This window comes from Strix aluco, chromosome 2 (assembly GCF_031877795.1).
Source record: "Strix aluco isolate bStrAlu1 chromosome 2, bStrAlu1.hap1, whole genome shotgun sequence".
NCBI classification, from domain to species: Eukaryota; Metazoa; Chordata; class Aves; order Strigiformes; family Strigidae; genus Strix; species Strix aluco.
The window spans coordinates 80,302,862-80,327,092 of NC_133932.1; the positions used below are offsets into that span (position 1 = coordinate 80,302,862).

The window sequence follows — 24,231 nt, forward strand, 5'->3', positions numbered from 1 at the left end:
GCATAGAAATTGTCTTAAAATATAATTTAAAACAGATATCTCATGATTTGTCAAAGTATTCCAGGCACATAATTTTTCAGTAGTATCATTGTCCACTGGAGAATTTAAGGCAACCTGTACTTTTGATACATCTCATCTATGTTTCCACAAATATTAGCTGGCAGAAGAGAGATTCTGGAAGATGTGGCATGACAGACATCATCGTTCTGGTGATCATCTTAAGGTTGTTGGCCTTAATGATGGCTAATATTAATATGGCTTGATTTGGGCCAGTGAGAGATGAGTACGACCAGCCTGCATTGGCTGGTGTTGGAAGCTGCCGTTTCATTAGGTTCAAGCCTGATGCTGACAGGAACCATTCTTCTGAGGCTAAAGATAGAGCTAGGTTTGGGACTGAGGCTGATGATATATCAGGAGGATGTGTCTAGAATTTGCCACTGGTCTAGGTATAGGATCTAGCAATAATACCATTTGCTTAAGGTCAGATGTGGGACTGTTGGGGAGGACCAGATGAATTAGGTTTGGAGCTGTGGTTCACGCCAGCAGAAGTTGTCAATTTATGGCAGGGTCTGCAAAGGGCTGGTATCACCCAGAGACATCTGGTTATTGCTGAGCCAATGTTTGGCAGGGATCACTGAGCTTGGGTTAGGGTTAGGATTAGGCTTAGACAGACATCAATTGGAAAAAAGAGTTATGTTTGAGTTAAGAAGGATCAATTAAGCAAGGTGGCAGCAGCAAAGCCGGACTGATTAGGTTTAAGTATGAAGTTGAAATTTATCTCTATTTTGTAGCCAAGAAAGGGGTGGAGATGAGAGCCGGGGTTCAAATTGGGTCAACGAAAAGTATAATTGAGGTTGCATCTGAACTGCAAGACTGATGTAATCTCCAGTTCTACCAGTACCCTGGTAGTCCAAAGCAGGTGATCTGCTGGAGCACAACATGCCTCCTGCCTTGCTTCAGCCTCCTGGGATCCACTTCCAATAAGGCAAGGACACAGTTTGGGTGTTCAGCTGGAGTGGGGAGCTGAGAAGTGACCAGAGCAAGGAAGGTGGCAGTGTGTCTAGGTTCAACATTCAGGCTAGGATGAAAGCTAGGAGTAAGATCCTGGCCAACAAGGTCTGATGTTGAAGATGCTGATGTAGAGCAGTGTCCACCAGGGTCAGCTGAACTCGCTTTAGGGCTGACAGGGAGGTAACTGGCTCTACTAAAGTCAAAAGTTGTAGTGATTTCTTGTTTAAGGCTAACATTTGATTGTGGCTTGGTGAGATTTTGGGCAAAAAGGTCGGATGAACTTGAGGAAGTTACAGTAATTCAGAGTAGTTAGGATTTCAGTCTGCATCAGCAGCATTGTTTTAGATTTGAAGTTAGTAAAAACTGCTTTGTACAGATTTGAGGTCTAGTTGGGTAGTCAGACTTAAATGATTCCTAAAAATAAGCTTAGTAATATTTAAATGCTGCTGATTTCAAGGATGTGTACTAAGGTAAGAGCTGAGAGGTCTGATCAGTTGGCTGGAAGCAGCACATCTCTGGTAAACATAAGGAGAGGGCTCCTTAAGGGGGCTGATCTCCACATGTGTGTATAAACCAGAGGAGTGGTGAACCAAGTCGCTTTTTCTTACATTTGATTCCATTGATGTTTAATAAATATCTCTTAGAATGCGTGTACAGTAAAGAGAAAGAAAAGACCTGCTTATGCTGGAGAAGTTGCTGTTCACAGCTGTTGCACTCCGCTGTGCCTTAGCTTTTGATCTCCTCTGTCATCATGCAGTGAACAGCAATATTACACGTAACAGTAATACATTTTGGTTTTGCTCCAATCAGTATTCTTTTACTGATTTTTAACTTCCTCTGTTTCTAGTATATTGAGGAAGAGAAGCATGTACCTTTATGCCTGATCAGCAGACTCTTTTCAGGTCTGAGTTCTGGGAACTGGGCTTTTCCTGTTAAATTAAGTTACTTGACAAGGGCTTGTGCAGAGATGAGTCAGCTCCTTTAAGCATATTGCATTTGAATAAAGTACAGGTAAAACAAGTATAGATTAAATCCAGTTACACAGCAACTGGCTTACTGTCTAGTACGTCCAGCCAAGAAACTCAGAGGCCTCAATGCCCACGCAGCTAAATTAAATCCCCCCAGAACATGTCATCTGTGCTTCAGGCTCTGTCCTCCCAGAACAGGCTCACTGCAGGCTTTTGGGAATGATCCCAAACTGTGCCTGAGAATTGTTTTGGAGAATGTTAGTTGGTGCAGGGCAAGTGTGGCAGGAGCAATAGTGTGGAGGATCATGTTCCAGTGCCCAGGAATGCTCTGGCCACTGTTAAATTTTGCAGCCTTAGAGGCTGAAAGACCAGAAGCCTATTTGTCTGGGTTTGGTTTTTAAGTGTTTCCATAAAATTTATTGACATTTGCATCTTGTTAGCATCTTTTGATGGTGTAAGAAGCATTTTTTTAGAGTTTATTTAGTACAAGTTATATGGGAGCAAACCTTAAATCTGGTAACCTGTTTGGAAAAGCAGGTGAGAGGCTAAATATAACCTCAAGTATGGAAAGCATGGAGAGAGCAGCTACCGTACACAAGCATTTACACCACCAGTTTTAGTCCCCTTCACGTGGGGAATATTGGAGATGTGACAGTAAGTGTCACTTTGCTCCAAGTGCTCATTTCATTGTGATTACCCATCACAGTGCATCCATGTGTGTACCCCAATTGTATGAGAAGTGCTGAAGAGCAGGCATCTTTACTGCAGCATCACTTCCTCCTCTTCTACCCATACAGTGTAACAACCATTTCTAGTGCCAAAGGTTTCTTGTGAAGGCTGGAGCAAACATATGTTGGCCCAAAATGTTGGCCAATAAATTGTTTTCTCCTATATTGCCAGTAGTTGAATGCTGAAAGTATAGTTTGTGCATCTCTGTTATCATAAAACCTAGAAGAAATTCAAGTTCTAGTTTTCACTAAAATAAATTAATTTTAGGAATTAATTTAGGAAGGTGAATATTAACATTTTAAAAACCTGAATTTTTATTAGTCTACATATAAGCATGTTCATGCATCTCATATCTGAAGTCTATGAAATTGTAAATAAACTCTGGCTCCATTTATATAAAGCAGATTGTACCTGACAGCCTATGGAATGATAATTTCAATGTGTTTAGGAAGCTGTTTTTAGCAGAGGACATTTCAAGATTTCTTTAAAACATGTGATAATACTGAATCTCATTATATTGGAGTGACTGAAGATTTTTAAATTAGTTTTATTGGAAATTATCATATATATATATATATATATAAATTTTTTCTATGTTTTGCACATATGGACTCAGTACTTAATAGTTCTCCAGAACAATGAGTTAACATTTTTTCCATATATTTTTGAGGATTTCTATGTCTGTCCATTTCACTTGCCTTTTGTAAACTTTTAGCATCAAATTGCGCATAAACTATTTTAAAATGAATTTTAAAATTAAAATGCTTCTTATGAGAAATGAATGACAATATTCATTTACTTAATCCTAGGTGGCCTTGTCGCTGTAGATGCCTAAAAGCATCCCACCTGGCCTCAGGGTGCCATTCCAGAAGGGCACGGGTTTTTCTATAGTTGTGTGGGCAACTGAATTGCTTCTGGGGGGACTGTTGTATTGGGGTCTCCTCTACAAAAATGTACCACCAGGGCAGTGAAGAGTCACAGTGCATTGGGTTTGTGATTAAGCAGGTTGTCAGCAATCAGGAAAATTGACATCAGTGTATTTTTTTTTTGCTTAACTTTCCTACTCTGGACCTTGACCTTCTTCTGTCCTGTTTGTCTGGTGTTCCTGTTCTTCCTGGTTATTAGAGCAGGCACCCTTGGTGCATATGCTGGAGCCCATAGAGGAGCTTTCAGAAGAGGAGAAAGGTAATGGTTGATTCAGCTCAAAATATAGAGGCATGTGTTTCTTGAAAATAAAAAGTAAATGTAATTTGATACCTACAATATTTTTCATTGTATTTCAGTATGCTTATGTGATTTGGGTGGGAACATTCCTTGTTTGCGTCAGTCTCCTGTTTGCTATTGATCCTTGCAAATATTATGATTTCCTTATCCAAGTTCAATGTTTTTATGAAAATCTGGCTGACTCTTTAAAGCAGGCATATTCCATACGTCTCAAGGCACTTGAGCTAAACAGAGCAGAAATGTTTGATGGGGAATAGCCCCTTACTAGGAAATTTTTGGGGCTGATGCAATGTGTGATTACTTCTTTTTCAAACACAGCGTAAGCGGATAAAGAGTTCAGATAGAAGGAGGAAGTTGGTGGTGGAGGTTGAAGCTGCCTACTTTCATAAATGCACCAAAGATACTTTTGCAAGTAATCTAAGTTACACCTACCTCTAAGCAGCCACAGCTCCAGCCAGGGTTGTGCAATTCTGAATGAAATTACGTAGCCCAGTGTTGGCAGCTGTTCTTCTGCTTCATCTGAGGATAACTTGGAGAAGGCCAGTTTTTCAGTGGCAGAACAGAAAGCATTGTCTCATCCTGCATAGCATTCTTCTCCTGAAGAAGGCAAACAGTACTTCAGATGAAACACCAAATAGCTGAATAGCATAATAATCTCTGCTGTCTGCAAAAATCAAAATCAGTCTTGAACCTTATAGCCAATGAGTTTAAATTTTGAAGGAATTATGCTGTTTTGGAGAAAAAAAAAAAATGTTGTTCAAATACGTCTGTGTGTAAGTGAGAGGTTTCCCCAGGGAAAATCCAGTGACTGAACAATCTGAAATAAAGACGGCTTGCATTTTTGCCGTTCTTTCTGCTATTTCTCTTGCTTGCCATCTTCTCTCTTGATGGATTGTCTTTGATTCTTCTGCTGTGCCTAAAGGCATGGCCTGCAGTGGAAAGGAGAGAAAGAAAGAATGCAGTCTGAAAAGATAGACCAAGATTTTTGTGTTTTCGGTGACAGCCATTTGTAAGGGAGAGTGTGAAAATTCTTGACTTGGCACATTATTTCATAGGATTATGTAGGAGCTGAGACAGTGGACCAGACTTAAGGTCCCTTGTCTCTGAAGTTGCTAAATCTAGTATTTAGAGGTTTTTTTTAAAAAAACAAAAAGGAATAAGAAAACAGTTCCTTAAATACTTGGCTTCAGCAAAGAGGATTTGGCTTGAGTTAATTAGCAAGAATTAGTATTTTAATTAATTAGAATAATGCTGGATAGTCTTGTTACGCATATTAGTATGTAGTAATCAAGAATTTTAAAATTATTTTAGATCTATTTTATTGTAAGGATTAACATCTGAAAGGGGCAGGGTTTTCAGAAGGCTCCTTGGAGCCTTCCACTTTAAATTGTCTCATGTCTGGCTTTCTGGGAGGGTTTCATACTGTATAATACACCTTTTCCTGACTAGAGATAGTCTGATAGCCCTATGTTTCCTCACTGACCGGTAGTTTGCCTCTTTTTAGGACTCAGTTCTCCAGCCAAATCACTTTTAATCCCACCTCGGTCAGGGACTGAGTTGTCCACACAGTTCCCAAAGCCAGGGAAGATTTCAGCCAGATTATGTCTTCAACACAGGTCTATTAATACAGTAGCTGGACTCTTTTTCAGTTTTCATGATGTATAGTTCTTTCAAGGATCCATTGGAAGCCACTTCCTCAAAACAACTTAAATATCATTTGTGTATCTTGAGGTTTCTTTGGGTCCTCTTCAGGGTGCTTATCTTTCCCTTAAAGAAAAATGAGAAGTAAATGGAGCTGCTTTTTAAGCAATCATTGATTAAAAATAGAAGTGGCACATCTGTTTTGAAAGAAAATACTTGAAAGTCACAATATGGAATTATTCCTTCAATTATGTCCTTGTCTGTGGGCTGCCAAATGACTCTGCTGCCCTGTAAGGCATACCGGAAAGAGACAAAGTCCTGCCCAAGATTTACCTTTTATTCCAGGGGGCAAAGTTGGGAGTGTGGTTTACAGCATGCTTTCCTGTGATGTTGCATACCCTTCTATGTATGCTTTGCCAGCTTTGCTGACCACTGGCAGACAGAAGCAGCTACCGTGGTGCCACAGATTATTGGTTCACTTGGTATAAGTGTCATTCAGTAAAATTTTGTCTTGCCAGAGACACTTTATAGGCAGGTTCCAGATGGGTGTTTTGCTTCTTTACTCCCCTGTATGACCCTGTAATACTTTGGCCTAACTTAAATGTCAGTCTTTAAGTTAGATGGAAGAATCTGTCTAGATGATTCTTTATTTCTTGCCTAAGAGTTCATGTAATTACTGACACTTAAAGTGAGGGAAAGAGATACAAACTTCTTTGTCTGCTTTTAAGTATGTATGATGTCATAGACCTGCATGGAAGAAAAAACAACACTGAACTTTGTCCTTGAAAGAGTTTTGAAGATAAGTATTACCCATCATGAATTTTCTGTGAAACGCTCTGGCTCAGACTAAGGTTTTGTCTTTATCAGACTTTTGAAAGTGTTACAACTTTCCAAAGACTTAATTTCAGTAGGTGTTTTTTATCAGAGGACATTATGTTGTTTGAAGCTTTTCTTGAAAACAGGTTTGTCATATTCCTGTTCTAATTCCTGCTAGAGTTCAGCTTTGATTTGAAATACCACTTTTAGAGAACTTATCAGAAGATAGTCTTTCTTTATCAGAAGTTTCCAAGTACAGTTCTAAAAGTAAAGATCTTTGCTGCTAAATATTCAGGCATGTATCTTTACAGTGATTCTGTAACATGAAAAATAAAAGATATTTGTGATGGTGAGTATGAGGTACTGAGGTATAGATTCCAAGTGAACTGCCTTCTGTAAGCTAGCCCAAGATTTTAAAAAGAATACAATTCCATGTAGACAAAAAATGCGCATGTATGTCTATGGTGTTTCTAAAAAATGCATGCTTCAGTGCAGTTTTTAATTGTCTCGTGTACTGTGGATTTTTCAAATGTCTCTTAAATGCATTTTTCCATTCTTATTTCAGAAACTGAGAAAGGTGATCATAAAACAGGTAGAAGTAAACACTATTTAATAAATGCTTTGAAGACTGATCCTTCTTTAACTAAAGAATTACGAGTTGTTTTGGAGCAAGCCCTGGAGGACAAGCTGGAATCCCTGGGAATTAAAGCAGTAAGATTATTTTAAATCATGTAAGGGGGGTAATCTTTGTCCCACTTTTTTGCTATTCTCTTTCACTCTTGTACCACAACCCTCAACCTATAAAATCCAAAGCTAAATTTCCATGTGTTGTAAGTGTAATTCATTACCCTGAGAGGATGTCCATCAAATTGCAACTGTGGAGGATATGGCTACACCTGTGAGCAGTGTTATCAACTTTTGTGATTTCTTTACAAGCTTTGTGATATTTGAAGTTTAAAAGAGTGTATATGATTGTAGGATATAAATCCCAGAAAAAATAGCCTCTCTGTTTACAGTACAATTTGTTTCCTTAGGGTGTTCGTGGTATCCCAAGTGATCGCTTAAATAAAATTTTGCGTGCTATTGAATCTGCTAGAGAAGGCAAACAGAAACAAGAGCCTGATATTCACCGAATTCGAGAGCATCTTGAACACCAAGTTAGCTTTAGGGTTGAAGAGAAATCATCTTGGAATAGACCTGTTTCCTGTTCTCAGCTTCCTTCAGAAGGTTAAAATGATAATTTTTTTTTGTTCTCTTACATTTTATAACTGCTATTTAAGGTTTTATTTCACAACATTTCTGTATAGTCACTTTCATCATTTTTCACATAAATATTCTATATAGTTATGGCCAACTAAACAGTTTCCGTTAAAGGGTTCTTGACATTGTGTTTAACTGCAGAAATCTTAGCTCCTATATTGGCAAAATACATAGTAACACTGAACTGCTTTGAAGAAGAAAATTACTTTTTTTCATCTTTTTTGTAAAACTATAATGTGCAGCAGAGGCCTCTTTAATTTTAGAAAGGAAATATAAAAGATACCAAACCTTGTTTCTAATAATGAGATAGATAACTTCTCTTGCAGATAAACAAAAGTGCAATCAATTGGGAATTTCCTCATCTGCCACACCACAAAAAACAATAAAACGGTCTTCAACAGCTGTCCGCCCAGCTGAACAAAGAACAGCCATCGCTGAGAATACATCTACACCAAAGTAAGAGATGCTCTTCTCATAGTACTCATACCTCAGGTAACAATCCTATGGGTTTGGGTTTGGGTATTCGTGACTGATGTGAACATTTCCTGATAACCTTGTAAGAAGTGAGCAAAGAATTTACATTACTTCTATATAAATTTTATGCTTACTTAGTTGACTGTCAGTCTTGAAATAACTTGCCTTGTTATTTTTAGATCCAGAAAGCTTTTTGGAAATGGAGCTTCCAGAAAGACATCTAGCATCACGTATGTTTTGTTCCCTTGTATTTTTGAAGAAAACATTTTTGGTGACTGAATATTCACATGCTTGCCTCACAAAAGCTGCTATTAAGCTAAAATTATAAATACTTTCTGGAATGCATATTTCATATTTTGTTTTAAAGTATTATTCCATTTGAGTGTGTTGTTACAATTCCTGAAAGACAGCATGTTCTCCTTTCAGCAGATGTATTCTCTGTTGTGAACTAGAGAGGGATATTCAGTAAAATCAGGTAGTATCAATTTCTTTAGTTTTGTTCTCAGGTGCTTTTTCTGACCCAGTTAAAAGCATTTAAAGACTTTGGTGACCTAATTTTTTCAGTTTATTGATATTGTCTTATTATGACCAAAATTAAACACAATATTCCAGACTCCACTCACATCAGGTACATTACTTTGTAATTTCCTGCACTGAAAAATTCCTAAATTGCTGTGGATGTTGTCTACCTTGACTTCAGTAAGGCCTTTGACACCGTTTCCCCCAGCATTCTCCTGGCGAAACTGACTACTCGCGGCTTGGATGGGCACACACTTCGCTGGGTAAAAAACTGGCTGGATGGCCGGGCCCAAAGAGTTGTGGTGAACGGATTTAAATCCAGTTGGCGGCTGGTCACGAGTGGTGTCCCCCAGGGCTCGGTTTTGGGGCCACTCCTCTTTAATATCTTTATTGATGATCTAGATGAGGGGATCGAATGCACCCTCAGTAAGTTTGCAGATGACACCAAGTTGGGTGGGAGTGTTGATCTGCTCGAGGGTAGGGAGGCTCTGCAGAGGGATCTGGACAGGCTGGAGCGATGGGCTCAGGCCAACTGTATGAGCTTCAATAAGGCCAAATGCCGGGTGCTGCACTTCGGCCACAACAACGCCCAGCAGCGCTACAGGCTTGGGGAGGAGTGGCTGGAGAGCTGCCAGTCAGAGAGGGACCTGGGGGTGTTGATTGACAGCCGGCTGAACATGAGCCAGCAGTGTGCCCAGGTGGCCAAGAAGGCCAATGGCATCCTGGCTTGCATCAGAAATAGCGTGGCCAGCAGGGACAGGGAAGTGATCTTACCCCTGTATTCGGCACTGGTGAGGCCGCACCTCGATTACTGTGTTCAGTTTTGGGCCCCTCACTACAAAAATGACATTGAATCACTCGAGCGTGTCCAGAGAAGGGCAACAAAGCTGGAGAAGGGTCTGGAGCACAGGTCGTAGGAGGAGCGGCTGAGGGAACTGGGGTTGTTTAGTCTGGAGAAGAGGAGGCTGAGGGGAGACCTCATCGCCCTCTACAACTCCCTGAAAGGAGGTTGCAGAGAGCTGGGGATGAGTCTCTTTAACCAAGTGACAAGTGACAGGACAAGAGGGAATGGCCTCAAGTTGCACCAGGGAAGGTTTAGACTGGATATTAGGAAGTATTTCTTTAGGTTGTTAGGCGTTGGAATGGGCTGCCCAGGGAGGTGGTGGAGTCCCCATCCCTGGAGGTGTTTAAGAGTAAGGTTGACTTAGCGTTGAGGGATATGGTGTAGTTGGGAACTGTCAGAGTTAGGTTAATGGTTGGACTAGATGATCTTCAAGGTCTTTTCCAACCTAGACAATTCTGTGATTCTGTAAATTATTTTCATCTAACAGAATGTCAGAACAGACTTCCTGTGGTACAGATTTGTTGACCCTGAACTTTGTTCTCCCTGCTGATCCATGAAAGCCTACCCTTGTTTGCCTGGCAAGACTTGTTATATATTGGCCTGTTGTTTTGTAAAGATAGTTGCATGGATAGAAATAGACATGTCTATATAAGAGATAATTCTGTGATAACTTTCTGAGTTTACTTAGCAGCATGATTTCTTTTAAATAGTTCTATGGATAGCTAGAAGTTATGGGAGTTCCTGTTATTTTCATGCGAGAAATATGCACATGTTATTGGAAAGGAAAATACAAGGAAGCTTAAATATGTATATAGCAATGCAGTCACTGAAACCCAGTAAATCCTTGGTTGGCTTGTATGTATTTTTGCTTAGAACTCCACCATTCAGCTCAGAGGAAGAAGTAGATGAAGATGATATTAAACAGTATTACACGTCACCAGAAGTATTGCAAAAGCAGTCAAAAACATCAAGCAGCAAAATCAGTGCTTTTCAGAAGGCTTCTGGCAAAAGCAATATAGATGGGATGGAGGACAGTGAAACTGAAGAAACTGGAACACCTGGCAGAACTTCAAAAGGTATTTTCACTACTTTTGTATATGCATGTTGTAACAGCTGTGCAGAATTTTGCATTTCCTGATAATATTTCTGTGTTAGAAAACATAATGAAGCCAGACTATCTAGTCTTAAGTGTATATATATTTGTGTGCACTTTATGTTTTTGCTAATGTGTTTATATAGTAGTTAGAGTCAGTTCAAATTAGATGTGTATCATGCTATTTTATATAAATGCAGAAAAAGAGACAATCTCTGCCTCAGAGAGACTTTTTTTACTTATTTTTACTTTGTGGAGGATTTCTAGAGGGTTTACAGTAAAGCCTTTTACTTGTGAATGGAAACTGACAATGTAATTTTTTGTGAACTTTAGGAACAGTTATTCAAAAACTGACTGAACAAGTTGGAAAGAGTCTTTCTAACCATGGAAATAAGAACAAACCAGCTGGAGGGATTAACGTTGCACAGGCATTTATTAAGAAAGAAGAGGTGAAAGAACTGAAGGTATCACTTTTAATAGTCATTTAATTAAGTAATTGAACTATATATATATGTTACTTTTTTTTTTTCATGCTGAAACCATCTTGACACAGTGGTGAACTTAATTCTCAAAGACAGTTTTGGAATTACAGCGAAGTGGTATTTTTGGGTAGATCTGCACTGGTATATAGTCGTGAATAGCTGTGGCAAGTGACCTTCTCATCCACACTGCTTATTAGCTTATACCATGACTGGTTTGGATCACTACAGCTAGCCCAAAGTTTGGGCACAATTGGTATCATTTTCATCTCCTGTTCTAGCAGCATAGAGGGAGCCCTTCTTTGCTTGGTTTCCTAATATCTTGTTTTGACGGAGGAAAAAATGAATTTGCTTATCTAATATTTTAAAATATTTTTATTTCTAGAGCTTTATCTGATATGGAAATTTTAAATACATTTTAATGAGGGGACAAATTCCGTTTTTGAGTATGGTCTTTGTTCTGCTGCATCCATTTACAATCATATACTGTTTTCACTAAATCAGATCTATCACTGATGTCTCTCCATTGAGTATGGCATGTGTTCACCATCAGAATACTAACACAACTTATTCTTTACCCTTCAGGCTCCTAAGGTCCCAGTCTTGCCCTCAGTTTAGAGTTTTATAATTGGTAAGCCACTTTGATGCAAATTGATCTTTGCCTGTTTTTAACAGTTTTTAAAAGGAACAAAAGTTACTCCAAATCAGAAGTCAACAGCAGGTAGTGTTTTTTATTTCAGGTTTAGTAGTTATTAGATTGAAGTAGGCAGCCAGATACTAGTCCTAGCATCTAAGAAAATATTTTTTCACTAAATAAATTATAATTACTGAGAATCCTGTTGCCCATAATAAAAATGATACCTTAGGGCTTCCTGATTGCCATTAAATCTGAAATTTATCACTCCTTCCAGAAACAGTGCCATTTCTATTTCAGTTTCCAGAAGGGGGTGATTGTCTTAATCAACTTTAGCTCTAATGGTAGGGTAATCACATTTAGCCTGTGTGCTTTTAATTGCCACTGGTGACACTTAACTTGTCCGTGTGGGAGCTGCAAATCACACCAGGCTCAAAATTACCAACTCGGATATGACGACTACAGTGTTAATTTTCTGTCCAAATGTTACTTTGAAATTTTCTGCAATGTCAGATGATACAAAACTGTAAAATGTTCACAGGTAAATTTAGGGGATGTTACATTGTGTAAAGATCACAGTGGGACACTGTATTAAGGAGTTTGGGCTTCAAGAGCAAAGAACTGTAGCAAAATAAGCCTTAAAAGCCGTGTTTTAAAGATGCGATAGTGTTCACTGGTAACCTCTCTTCCCACATGTCTCAAGCCCCTGAACCTCGAGGCAGGGACTGGGGGAATGAAATCCCCCCCATCACAGGAGAAGGTCAGGTTTGAGACCACCAGAAGAACATGAATATACATAAGCCCATGGGACCTGATGAGATGCTGCCCAGGGTCCTAAGGAAATTGTCTGATGTAGTTGCCAATCCACTCTCCATCATATTTGAAAAGTCATGGCAGTCAGGCGAAGTCCCTGACTGAAAAAAGGGAAACATCAAACCCATTTTTAAAAAGGAGGACCGTGGGAACTACCAAGCAGCCAGCCTCACCTCTGTGCCTGGTAAGATCGTGGAACAGATCCTCCTGGAAGATAGGACAAAACATGTGGAAGACAGGGAGGTGATTACAGACAGATGACATGGCTTCACCAAGGGCAAATGGTCCCTGACTAATCTAGTGGCCTTTTACATTGTAATGACTGCATCGGTGGACAAGGGAGGAGCTATGATTGTCATCTATCTGGACTCTATAAGGCCTTTGATATGGTTCCCCATAACATTCTTACTCTAAATTGGAGACACATGGGTTTGATGGGTGAACTGTTAGATGGCTGAGGAACTGCATGGATGGCTGTGTCCAAGGAGTTACACTCAATGGCTCAGAGTCCAAGTGGAAACCAGTAATGAGTGGTGTCCCGCAAGGGTCTGTACTGGGACCAGTATTGTTTAATATTTTTATTAATAGTGCATTGAGTGCACCCTCAGCAAGCTCGCCAATGACACCAAGGTGTGTGGTGCGGTTGACACGCTGGAGGGAAGGGATGTGCCATCTAGAGGAACCTGGACAGGCTGGAGAGGTGGGACCATGCAAACCTCATGGAGTTCAACAAGACCAAGGGCAAGGTCCTGCACATGGGTCGAGGCAATTCCAAGCACAAAGACAGGCTGGGTGATGAGTGGATTGGGAGCAGCCCTGCAGAGAAGGACCTGGGGGTATTAGTGGGTGGAAAACTATGATCCAGCAATGTGTGCTCTCAGCCCAGAAAGCCAACTGTGTCCTGGGCTGCATCCAGAGAAGCGTGGCCAGCAGGTCAAGGGGGTGATTCTCCCCCTCTACTCTGTTCTTGTGAGACCCCTCCTGGAGTGCTGTGTCCAGCTCTGGGGCCCCCAGTGTAAGGACATGGACCTGTTGGAGCAGGTCCAGAGAATGGCCACAAAAATGGTCAGAGGGCTGGAGCACCTGCACTCTGAGGATGGGCTGAGAGAGTTGGGGTTGTTCAGCCTGGAGGGGAGAAGGCTCTGCAGAGAACTTACTGCGGCCTTTCAAAAAATAAAGGAGACTTATAAGAAAAATGGAGAAAGACTTTTTACCAAGGCCTGTAGTGATACGACAAGGGGCAGTGGTTTTAAACTGAAAGAGGGTAAGTTTAGATTGCATCTAAGCACAAAATTTTTTATCATGAGGGTGGTAAGACACTGGAACAGGTTGCCAAAGGAGGTTGTGGCTGCCCCCTCCCTGACAGTGTTCAAGGCCAGGTTGGACGGGGCTTTGAGCAACCTGGTCTAGTGGAAGGTGTCCCTGCCCACGGCAGGGGGGATGGAACTAGATGATATCTAAAGGTCCCTTCCAATCTAAACCATTCCATGATTCTATGATAAGTATTTTTGCTATAATTCATTTAGAATACGTTGTGTCCCTGATGTATCAACACAGTGGGTGTTCCTGTATGGACATGAGTTCAAATGAGTTTATGAACCAGGGCAGGCATTGCTACTTGGTTTCTGTAATCTTTACAGAACAACACAATTATTATCTTTGCTAATTATATATGAATGTGCATATGTTCATGTCCATATTTGTATGTTTAAATGTAGACGTATAGTGCAAGTTCTTTAAATTTTAGGTGGGATTTTCAAAGGTCCCCAAAGACATAATTTTTTATTAGCTTAAATACTAATAGCGTAAATATTTATAGCTGTTAATGGTCATTCTCAAAACCCACAACACCATAAAACCTTTATAAGGCATCCCATTGTCGTATGTTTTATAAAGGTTATGTTTCACAGATGTTACTTCAGAAACATTTTAGAGAAAACTAATTTTGTGCTTACCTGAAGCTGTATTACCTGAGTTCACCTGTATCAGATATGGATTATGGTATTTCTTTGGAGTCAGTCTTTGAGTTAATAAAACTGCTTAGCAGTTTTGATTGGTGCTGTGTATTTACACTTGATCAGAACTGAATTCAGTTTGCAGTTGGCATTTTTCTCTGTATTTTGTATTTTAAAAATCCGTTGGGACTTAGTGGATGTTTGAGGAAGCTCTTCCCCCAGCATTCTCAATATATGTGACTCTGACTTTCCCATTACCACGCCCTCCAAATGCAGATAATTTAAAACAGCAAAATGTTGAATCCTGGTATGTTAATAATACAGCACACTGAGCAGATCTGTCAGTTTCTGAAAAACAGTTTGCAATGTTAAAACTGAATTATGTTGCAAGATAGAGCATTACTGCAGTCTCTTCCCTTCTTTCAAGACACACGACACGTTCATATTTGTTGATTTTTCTCTAGTATGTACATACCTTACATTGTTCTCTAATAGCATGAGTCTTTCTTCTGTGCAATAGAAGCACCTTCTATATCTTACTGTAATATTGAGAGACTCCAGTGAAAGAAGGTTTTAGCTTTGTGAGAAACCATCTTTCACTTTCCACAGTTAAGCTGTTTTAATAATGGCTTGATTCCATTGAACTGCATCCGATTGACAAATAGGGAGATGCTGTAGCTCTCCTTTCCAAAGCTGAATGAAGATATTTAGTTCTCAGGCAGATGAGGTAAGAAAGAACATGAACTCACTGCCTTCAAGTTCCATTTGTTTGACCTGACTCTCACTTTGTGAACTTATTATGCAAATCCACCACTTAATTAAAAATATGCTTGTACATGCTGACAGTGATTCTTAAGAGGAATACATATTTTAACATTGAACACCATGTGTTTTTTTAACTTTCATTATTTAATTTTCTCTTCAAATAAATTAGTTTTAAGTTGAAAAGGCCTTTATTGCAATATTAAATTTTTCTGAATACAGAATGCTTATATGACAAACTAAACTGCCAATTTGCATGGTAACACATCATGTCTTTATAGTCTTAAAGGACTTTCCATCTCATTGGAATAGCTACTATCCCAGAAAAGATGATCCTTATTTAAGTTAGACATGTAATACCTGAAAAGATAGGTTTCTGTCAGTTATAGAACTGACAGAACTTTAAACTGTTGCAGTTCCTGACTTGCTTAAAAAACACCCACTTTTAGCTTTGGAATTATAATAGTGAATTAATATCATTTAGGTAATTGAATTATGTGGATTTTAAAACTGTGGTGATAGATGTCATAAAGGCCTTGTGCCAGTGCATTTTTCTTTAGCGGTTTCACATTGTTGAGTTTATGGAAGATCTCAGCACAACTTGAATGGACAGAGAGAAAATGCATGGTTTTTCTTCTCCTTATTAGTTCACAGAAGTTGATGAAGATGATTGGGATATATCATCAGTAGAAGAAGACTTTTTATTGATGAAAGATGATAGAGGTCAGAAGGCACTGACAGTTCAGAAAAATGAGACAAATGCTGCATCTGTGGTCCATGCATGGGGTCTTCCAAAGACAAGTGTACCAAAGGAGGAAGGTAACGTATTCATTCTTATACATTATAAGCCCTAGGCAACTGACACACCTAGAGGAGAATTTAAGTATATTACACATTGTAATTCAATATATGGTATTTTGTAAGAAAACAACAAGTAAGAAAAACAAAGTGCTTGGTTTTAGGTCATATAAATATCATATATGATATTTGATACATACTTACACATAAACAACACACACACATAAATATACAGAGATGCCAAGAAACTTAAATTGGAGATTTTAAAACATATAGTACAATCAGCCTTCAACCTCATCTTAAAAATTAATCATCCAGGATTTTTCTTTTTAATCCCTTCCCAAATTTAAGGGAGGAGGGGAACTTTCTTACTTTTTCTTGAGAATAATATTTCAATTTTGTTCAAGATTTCTAAGTGACTTACCAGGCTGAGGTAAGTGTTTGAACTACTGGTAAAGTAATAGCCCCAATCTTACATAGAACTTACGTAGTAGTTTCTAGCCTTAACATTTCAATATACTTAAAGGTTAAAGCTATGTCAGTTATATAAAGATACTTGGGGTTGTTTTTAAAGAGAAAGTAATGTAGACACTGACTGCTTGTACTATGCATTGTGTTCTGTGCAGAAACAGCCTTCATATTATCAACACTTGTCATTTCCTCAGCAGTTGAAATTCTGGACTTTCTGAAGTCCACAGGTGTTTGCTTACATAGCATGTGATTTTATCTCATAGATATATACAAAGTAAAAATACCCCCAAAATATTACTAATAATTGTTAATATTTTTTTGTTATTTTAACAGGCCTTCATGAAGCTGATAACACAAGCACGTTAAAAAGCAGCTTAGTCACTGTAACAGATTGGAGTGATTCTTCAGACATATAATTGTTGTGTTCCTGACAGGAGGCACTGCTTTTGGGTTCTGTTGGGGTTGAAAATGTAGTCGAAAACATCAGGTGTTTCCTATTCATTCCTCATATTGGTCATGTAATAACAAGGAATACTGTTTACAGAGCTCTTGTGTCTTTCAGTCCTGAATTTGAAACAAGAATATTCATATACGCATTACTGGCCATGTCTATTTGGAAACTGAGGGTTAATTCTTCTTTCTCATGAATTCAATGGTGAAAGTCTCTTCGATTTCACTGAGGTGAAGATTTTGCCTCTAATGTTTACATTAAAGATTGAAACTGGTCTTGCAAGAAAGAACAGAATTTGTGGCAGAGTATTAATTTATGAAATTTTTAACTGCACATTTTCTTGTATTTTATCATAAACTTTATATAAAATTGTGAACATTTTAAAGAAAATATTTCCATGTATTAAAATGTTACGTTTCTACCATGGTTTACAATAAACACCAAATGAAAAGAAAAAAGGCCTCAACTATAAAACTAGTTATTATTAAATGCCTCTTATTTTGTGAAGCTATTCTTTTTTTTGTTTTGTATTAGAGTTGAGTCTTAGTTAACATAAAAGCATAAAAACTGGAAAAAAAACTAAAACATCAAGCTAAAGTGAGCAAAGTACTTACCTGCTATTGCAGAAATACTTTGATAATGTTTTTGTCCATATTGGCTGCCTTCTTAAAAAAACACAATAGTGTTTTGACTTAAATGAAATAAAAATAAAATAAAAAGAACTTTGAATGGCTTCTGATGTATTTTAGAAGGTATCAGTTATAAAACCTTTCCTATCATACTGTACAGTATTAAATAGAACTATTCATTTTTTATATTTACACCTTTGTCCCAAAATAACTAATGTATTGAAACTCCAAGGGTTCATCAGTTCAAGCCTCAAGACAGACCTCAGTTTGCGTCTTATTTTAGGGTCTCAGTCTAGAAGGCATTTTGTGGTTATTTATAAGCTCTGATCTCATTTACTGACTTGTCATACAAATATTCCCTCAAAAGCCATCACATTTCTATGAACAGGTTAAAAAAAAGTACTAGCTGAATTTTGGAAGTGTTGTAACTAATTCAGGATTATCTAAAATAGTGCTGTTAAATATTGCCTGCTTTTATTTGCTCAGCCCTTAGGAACGTCACTGGCAGAGCAGGCCGGCTGGCATTGCCTGGTGTTTTTCCTTCCCTTTCGTAAACCCGTGGCTCGGAGCCGAAGGTGCCCCAGCGCCCTGCCCAGCGGGAGGGAGTGAAACCAAGGCCCTGGAAGGGTCTTGTGAGGAGCAGGGGTGAGTGCTGAGGCAGGGTGGGAGCCCAGTGGCACAAAGCAAACGCAGAATGCAGGAACTGTCTCCGAGTCTTGTCTTGCCCACCACAAAACTCCCCAGGGCCTGCAGCCTCGCTCAACCTTTGCTCTCCCTGCCACACACATGAAATCTGAGTCACGCATGCGTTCTTCTCGTGTGTGCATCCTTCTTAGACCATGCAAGACCCTCTCTGGTGACTTGTTTTTGTAACAACTGGCCCTGATTCTTCTTAGTAGCTGCTCCTGCCTCCCCCTGTCCCATACTTCTTTTCACTTCACCCAGTCTCTTCTTATTCCTATGGCACCAAACCAGCCAAGTTGCACACTCTTCCACCCTGGCAATGTGATAAGGAGATAAGAGCCCGCCACTTCCCACTGACTGTCATCCGGTGCTGCAGTTGCCACGTGCTCTGCAATTCCAACGTCACTGCTAATCAGTGGTGAGCTATTTTACATACTAACCTGCCCAGAGTATGGCTGTTTTGTCCAGCACTGAGCCCATTTCAGACACGGTTGCAATGATGCACTGCAGGCCATATGATGTGTGCGAAGCCATTCCCATAAGCAACTAAAATACCAAATTGGTAAATACCTCATTTATTTTTTTCAAGAAAGCAACATCAGCTCATGATTTTCAGGTATAAACTTTACAATAGCAACATCAAACTTAAAATATTATATAATAAAATTTACAGCGGTATGTAAAAAGCTGCAAGTTAGTGTTTTAAAAAGTCATTGTCGTAGTGGTAAGTACATTGGGGGTGGGGGGAATCACTCTGAATGAAACATACAAACTCATTTTTAAAATGCTTTAAATCCTCCAACAGTACAATTAAACATAAGCATTCTTGTCAAAGTGCTTTGGTGGGGTTTTGTCTGGGACACTGTTGTGGACCTTTGTACGAGAAGACATCACAGATGTGGCTCCATTATATGCATACCCCCTCCTGAAAAGAAAAGAGAATCAACCATCTACAGCTCATCCCACAGACAGGTAACATCTCTGCATCCAAGCATTTTACTCATATAAGACTAGAAGAAATGTATAGGAATGTACCTATAAATTTCAGGGGAGGGGGTAGGGGGGATGCCTCCCCTCCCTGTGTGGTCTCATTCTGGTTTGACATTCCCCCTCCAGCATCTCTCTTCTTTGCAATTCGCTTTTCTATAAAAGCATATCCCTCATTCACAGCTAAGCTAAATTAGGGCCCACTCATGAAATAGGTTGTGACAGATCCTAGGTGAACAGTTACTCCCTCCAGCTGTGCTTCTTTGTTATCACCCCTCCTCTGCTGCTGGAGGTCCTGCTGCCACCACCGCTGTCCTTCGTTGCTCTCACTTTTGATCTGATGATTTGGGATTAAATAAACTTGTCTATTCACACTGTAAAATAACCTGACCGCTTTTCCTACATCAGTGAATGCATTTTTTTCCAGCTGTAGTAAACTTACGAAGTATATATAACACAAGTATTTTCTCTGAGGCAATAGCTTTTCTTAATTACATTAATGATGGACAAAGCATTATCCTTAAACCCCATTACTTTCTTTCATCCACAGAATCTTTGTCTGAACCTCACTACAAAGTGTTTTGGACAAGTAATCAAACCGCATACGTATAGTGGATACAAATGTGCTAGTATTGATTTCTTTCAATAAGTACAATTTGTGTTTTACCTTGGAGAATTACTGTTTTCAGCTATTGAGAAGCAGAATATACTGCCACCAATTATGCAGAGTGAAGCTCCAGCCCATCCAATGAACAAAGCTGCTCCTAATTCATACCTACAGGAAGTTAATAAATGGGTTTAGTAAAAGAGAGCATGGATTTAACAATTTTTTTCAGAATAAAAGAACTAAATTTTACTTTTTTCCTGAATAACTTTCCATTGACATACACATCATTCATCGCAAAGTCAGCAGCTCTGCCATTCACCCTTGTTCTTTTCATTATTTCCCTCTTACTCAGGAGGCAAACTCTGTCCCTGCAGTACAGTGGGGCAATGCTTACCTCCCTGCACAGCCAGCGGGGTGCCACATCCCCTCCTGCATTGCTTGGCTGCGGGCTTACGTGATTCTGGGGCCTGTTTACAGCGCAGTGCACAGCTTCTGTCCCCTTGGACCATTGCAGGTTTGTTCCTGTTGGCTCCCAAACTGGACTGGGGCTTTTGCTGAGCCGGCAACTAGAGCTGCTGCCTAGAACTCTGCTTAACTCTCCCCTCTGGCGCTCAGGATCTCTCTCCCTCCCTATCCACACTCCAGCCTGCTTAAAACATGAGGTTTCTGTACATACATATGTGTATGCAATATATATACACACACACACGTGCAATATATGCATATACAGATGTATCTGATATATGCATATACAGATATGTACGAGCATGCATGTGCAGATGCACACATGTGTACACAGGCACATGTGCATGTGCCAGCAACTTTTTGCTCCTCTAGTCCTTGTGGCTGGATCCAGGCTGGAAGACACCACTCCCCTCCAAGGCCTTGGGCACAGCTCCAGGTCACCAGCAATGGTCCTCTCCGCCGGCCGGGGCAGCCACAAATTGCAGTCAGAAACTCCTCAGTTTGACTCCAAGAGGAGATGGTGGTGCTTTAGGAGCATTATCACACAAGGATAAAGTTTCTAAAGCAACAGTAGCGAATGAAGGAAAGGAAGGGCATGGGGAAGCGATTCTTTTCCTCCCCCTGCTCAAGCTCAGTGCCCATAACCTGCTCTCTGGAGCTTCAAGACGAGCAGCAAGCCATGGCTGCCACTTGTCTGCTCCATTCCCCAGCTTTTTGCCTGAGGTACTGCTCTTTAAAACGCTTTCGGGATGACCTGTGTTAGACTGCAGGCCCAACAGTCTCCAAAGTCTCATATCCCTCACTATTAGGACAGACTGTGTGTCTCTTTCTCCTTCTTCTCTGCTCCAGTTCCTCCTTGAGGAAACATTTATCTCCTCCTGGCTCCTAGGATCCTGCGGTCAAAACAGAGGCCCCTGTTCCCCATCCAGCCGCAGTTACCGGTCAGGTGGCTGAGCTGTTCAAGCCTTTGTTAGTAAGTTTGTTTATTTACTGTAAGCTCTGGTGAGGCAGCCAAATGAAGGCCTCTGCTTGACAGCCTGCCTGTACAACTGAAAGACTGTGCAGATGCTAGTCTGAACATTTCCATGTGAACAGATCCTAATTTCATATTATCTGAAATATATGACTGAAAACACCTGTAAGCTGTTCTACAAAACTTGTATCTTTACAAAGATGACACTGTGGAAACACTCGAAAATTGCCTGTGAGCCCAGACCCCCAGAAAATGATATAGTGACTTCTATAATAGGTCACAAGAGGGTGAACACTGGCTGGAGAACAAAAAAAAAAAATCACTTTTCCATGTTTTCTTGAGATTCTAACCAGAGGTAAAGAACAGACTTTGGGGGAAAAAAAAAAAAGTCACATAGAGAAAAAGCCACACTTAGGATATCAGTGCTAGATGCTATGGATGCCCAGGTTCAAGTAATTTCTGACTCAGGGACTTACTGCCAAAAAAAGAAGGCGATATTGGAGCTCAGAGGTAGGGCACTTCGTGAGGGCTTGCACCTGACTCTTCATGGCCCTGCTAGTGCTCTAACTTCTAGGCTTCTTTTTTCATTTGCCAATCACATCACCTAAGCAGAGTTTTTACATATGACCCATTGCTAAAAAAGGATCAGATTCCCCCAAACATTCTCCATACCCAGTGTGGGACTTAGGCACCCAAACCCCAAATTAAACTGCTGGAAACCATAACTCAGCTGCCTTTCACCCTGGAAAACTCTGCACCCAGCCCCATTTGACTTCAAAATCTGCCAAACCTGTAAAGCTTTCATTCTAACTGCTCACATTTCCAACCATGTGCTACAGTTTTCAGAAGATGAGCAGAGTTCTGCCTGTTCAAGGATTGGGGGTTCTCTGATTAGAAGCAGATATCTACATCAGAGCTCGTCACCCAGGATCCCATTACAGTCAACAGACAAGAAATGCACACAAAATACACTTCTAAAACACCCTTGAGGCACCTCTTTTAAGGAGCTGTAAAGGCAGATCAAAGTGACTAACTCTGATGTGAGGTAAGCCCCATCCTGGGGATCCCTCCATCCCCTCAGGTACTGCCAGACCACACCTAAGGTACGTGGACCAGGGTTAGGCTCCCCACAAAAGTCAGCACAGACCAGCGCAGTGCTGAAGAACACAGCTGGGCCAAGATCCAGGAAGGCTGTTGCTGTAACAACTTACTTGCCAAGACCATTTGCCTAGAAAGTGAGAAACACAAGTTCGTTTCCACATTTCCATCTAACAACATTAAACATTTGGCCAGAGGCTAATGGGAGAGAAAGAAGGAGGCCAGTTGCCATCTCCCCTCCTGAAGCTCTTCAGTTGTACAGAAAAAAAAAAAAATCAAGATTACATTGGGTTTAATTGGGTAGAAAAGGGTTACCTGACTGTTGCCTACTAGTTGGGAAAGAAGACATGGGGTCCAGCCTTTGTTCTTGGGATGGTTTGCACTTTTTAAGCAACATTTGTTACTATAACATGTATAAACAGATTGCATTATATGGACCCTTCTCAGGTGACTGCCATGCTGCTAGGTTAATAAGTTGCAGAGTTGTCCCAATTGGTCTTTCCTCCACATCTTTATACAAATAAAAAACCTTTCTGATTTACATGGTGCTTACGAGGAAAACTTCGAATTTCTATCTGTGTATGGTTCCCTGGATTTTATCCAATCCATCTTCTCAGCATTTAAGAAGCCAACCCTAACCTTCCATTAAAATCCAGTATGTAAAAAAATCTTACCATATGAAAAAAACCTTACATACATAGGTACCTCCAGAAAAAGAGAAAAAAAAAGCAGATAGGCTTTTTTAGAAGAAATTTATGCACTTGCTGTTTTATCTTTAAAATCTTTGCAGGAACCACACTCTTCTGTCCCTATAATTCTTGTTTCCAAGAACCAAAGCAGCCACTCTCCAAAGTCTGTGGCTGCATATCCACTGTCTCTAATCAACGAAATCAAATTAGAGACCGCTTAGAGATCACTGGCAGCTCAGGGGGGAGCAGGACATGGATGAAGAGGCTCAGAGGTGGTAACTACTGAGGACTATGAGAATTCAGCTGCAGAGAACTGAAAGCCACCTTCAACTACACTGACCAAGCAGGCTAAAAGCAGAGTTTTTGCTGCAATCCAAGGAGGCAGAATTCAATGAAAGAAAGAAAGTACAGTATCAGTATAGAAGTACAATATCAATATAGAAGAAAAATATTCTAGTTGTTACTTACATTAGGACCATGAAGCAAAATTCCAAGCAAACCAGTGGAGGCTTCATTAGCCACCCGGATGTCAGCATATGTAAAGGACATACCTACCTACCTACTGAATCAGCACAACTACCCAAGGGAAATGCACATTTTGAATGTCTAATTCTTACAATTCTTGGAAAATGAAAAATAGATTCAAATGTAACAGCAGGGCAGTGGAAAGAGGGCCTATGCAGAATCCATTCAGAGACAAGAAAGCTAAAGAGAAACAATTCTCTATAAAAGAGAACGAGAAGTTAGTCAGATAATTTGGATAAACTAACCCCATTTAACAGTAAGAATGATCATGATTACAGAGTTCAAACTGTGGCAAGGGACAAAAAGGATAAAGACTCTACGAGGGTTTTTTTTTTTTAAATTAAAAGTGACGAAATAGTTCCCTAAGAGAAGCTGTGTGAGCAACAATAGCAAGACAGCAAACCAGAAGCACAGATTGTCCCCTATTAGAGGTGTCTGAAGAAAAAGGAAATCCATCTTGGCTGCAAGAACCAAAGTGTCCCGTGCTGTCCCTAAGACTCTGCGAGTGTTATTACGTAGGGTCAAGCAATTCCTTTGGAGCTGTTTTAAACTGGCAATGCAAACTATTGCATTGGGAACATACAGTCCAGCCTAAGATTTCTTTCTAAGTAGGGTGGGTTTTAGGGTGTCCC

At 39.9% G+C, this 24,231-nt stretch overlaps 2 protein-coding genes across 4 annotated transcripts in view; one reads left to right on the plus strand and one right to left on the minus strand.

The window, feature by feature from the left end:
• Window positions 1-17,400, plus strand: part of DZIP1 (DAZ interacting zinc finger protein 1) — a 42,264-nt gene extending 24,864 nt beyond the window's left edge. Inside the window, exons 12-20 of one of the 2 annotated variants that reach the window (XM_074815440.1) lie at window positions 3,834-3,893; window positions 6,955-7,100; window positions 7,424-7,616; window positions 7,976-8,105; window positions 8,303-8,353; window positions 10,360-10,562; window positions 10,913-11,043; window positions 15,870-16,041; window positions 16,825-17,400. In XM_074815440.1, coding sequence (XP_074671541.1) covers window positions 3,834-3,893; window positions 6,955-7,100; window positions 7,424-7,616; window positions 7,976-8,105; window positions 8,303-8,353; window positions 10,360-10,562; window positions 10,913-11,043; window positions 15,870-16,041; window positions 16,825-16,907 — 1,169 coding nt within the window. In that variant the 3' untranslated portion in view covers window positions 16,908-17,400. The remainder of the gene's footprint in view (window positions 1-3,833; window positions 3,894-6,954; window positions 7,101-7,423; window positions 7,617-7,975; window positions 8,106-8,302; window positions 8,354-10,359; window positions 10,563-10,912; window positions 11,044-15,869; window positions 16,042-16,824) is intronic. The other variant, XM_074815441.1, reaches the window with a different exon arrangement.
• A 1,414-nt stretch (window positions 17,401-18,814) lies between these two features.
• CLDN10 (claudin 10) overlaps window positions 18,815-24,231 on the minus strand; it is a 60,499-nt gene continuing 55,082 nt past the window's right edge. For both annotated transcript variants that reach the window (XM_074815443.1, XM_074815442.1), the window contains exons 4-5: window positions 19,910-20,017; window positions 18,815-19,180 (exon numbers count right to left, since the gene is read on the minus strand). In XM_074815443.1, coding sequence (XP_074671544.1) covers window positions 19,066-19,180; window positions 19,910-20,017 — 223 coding nt within the window. In that variant the 3' untranslated portion in view covers window positions 18,815-19,065. The remainder of the gene's footprint in view (window positions 19,181-19,909; window positions 20,018-24,231) is intronic.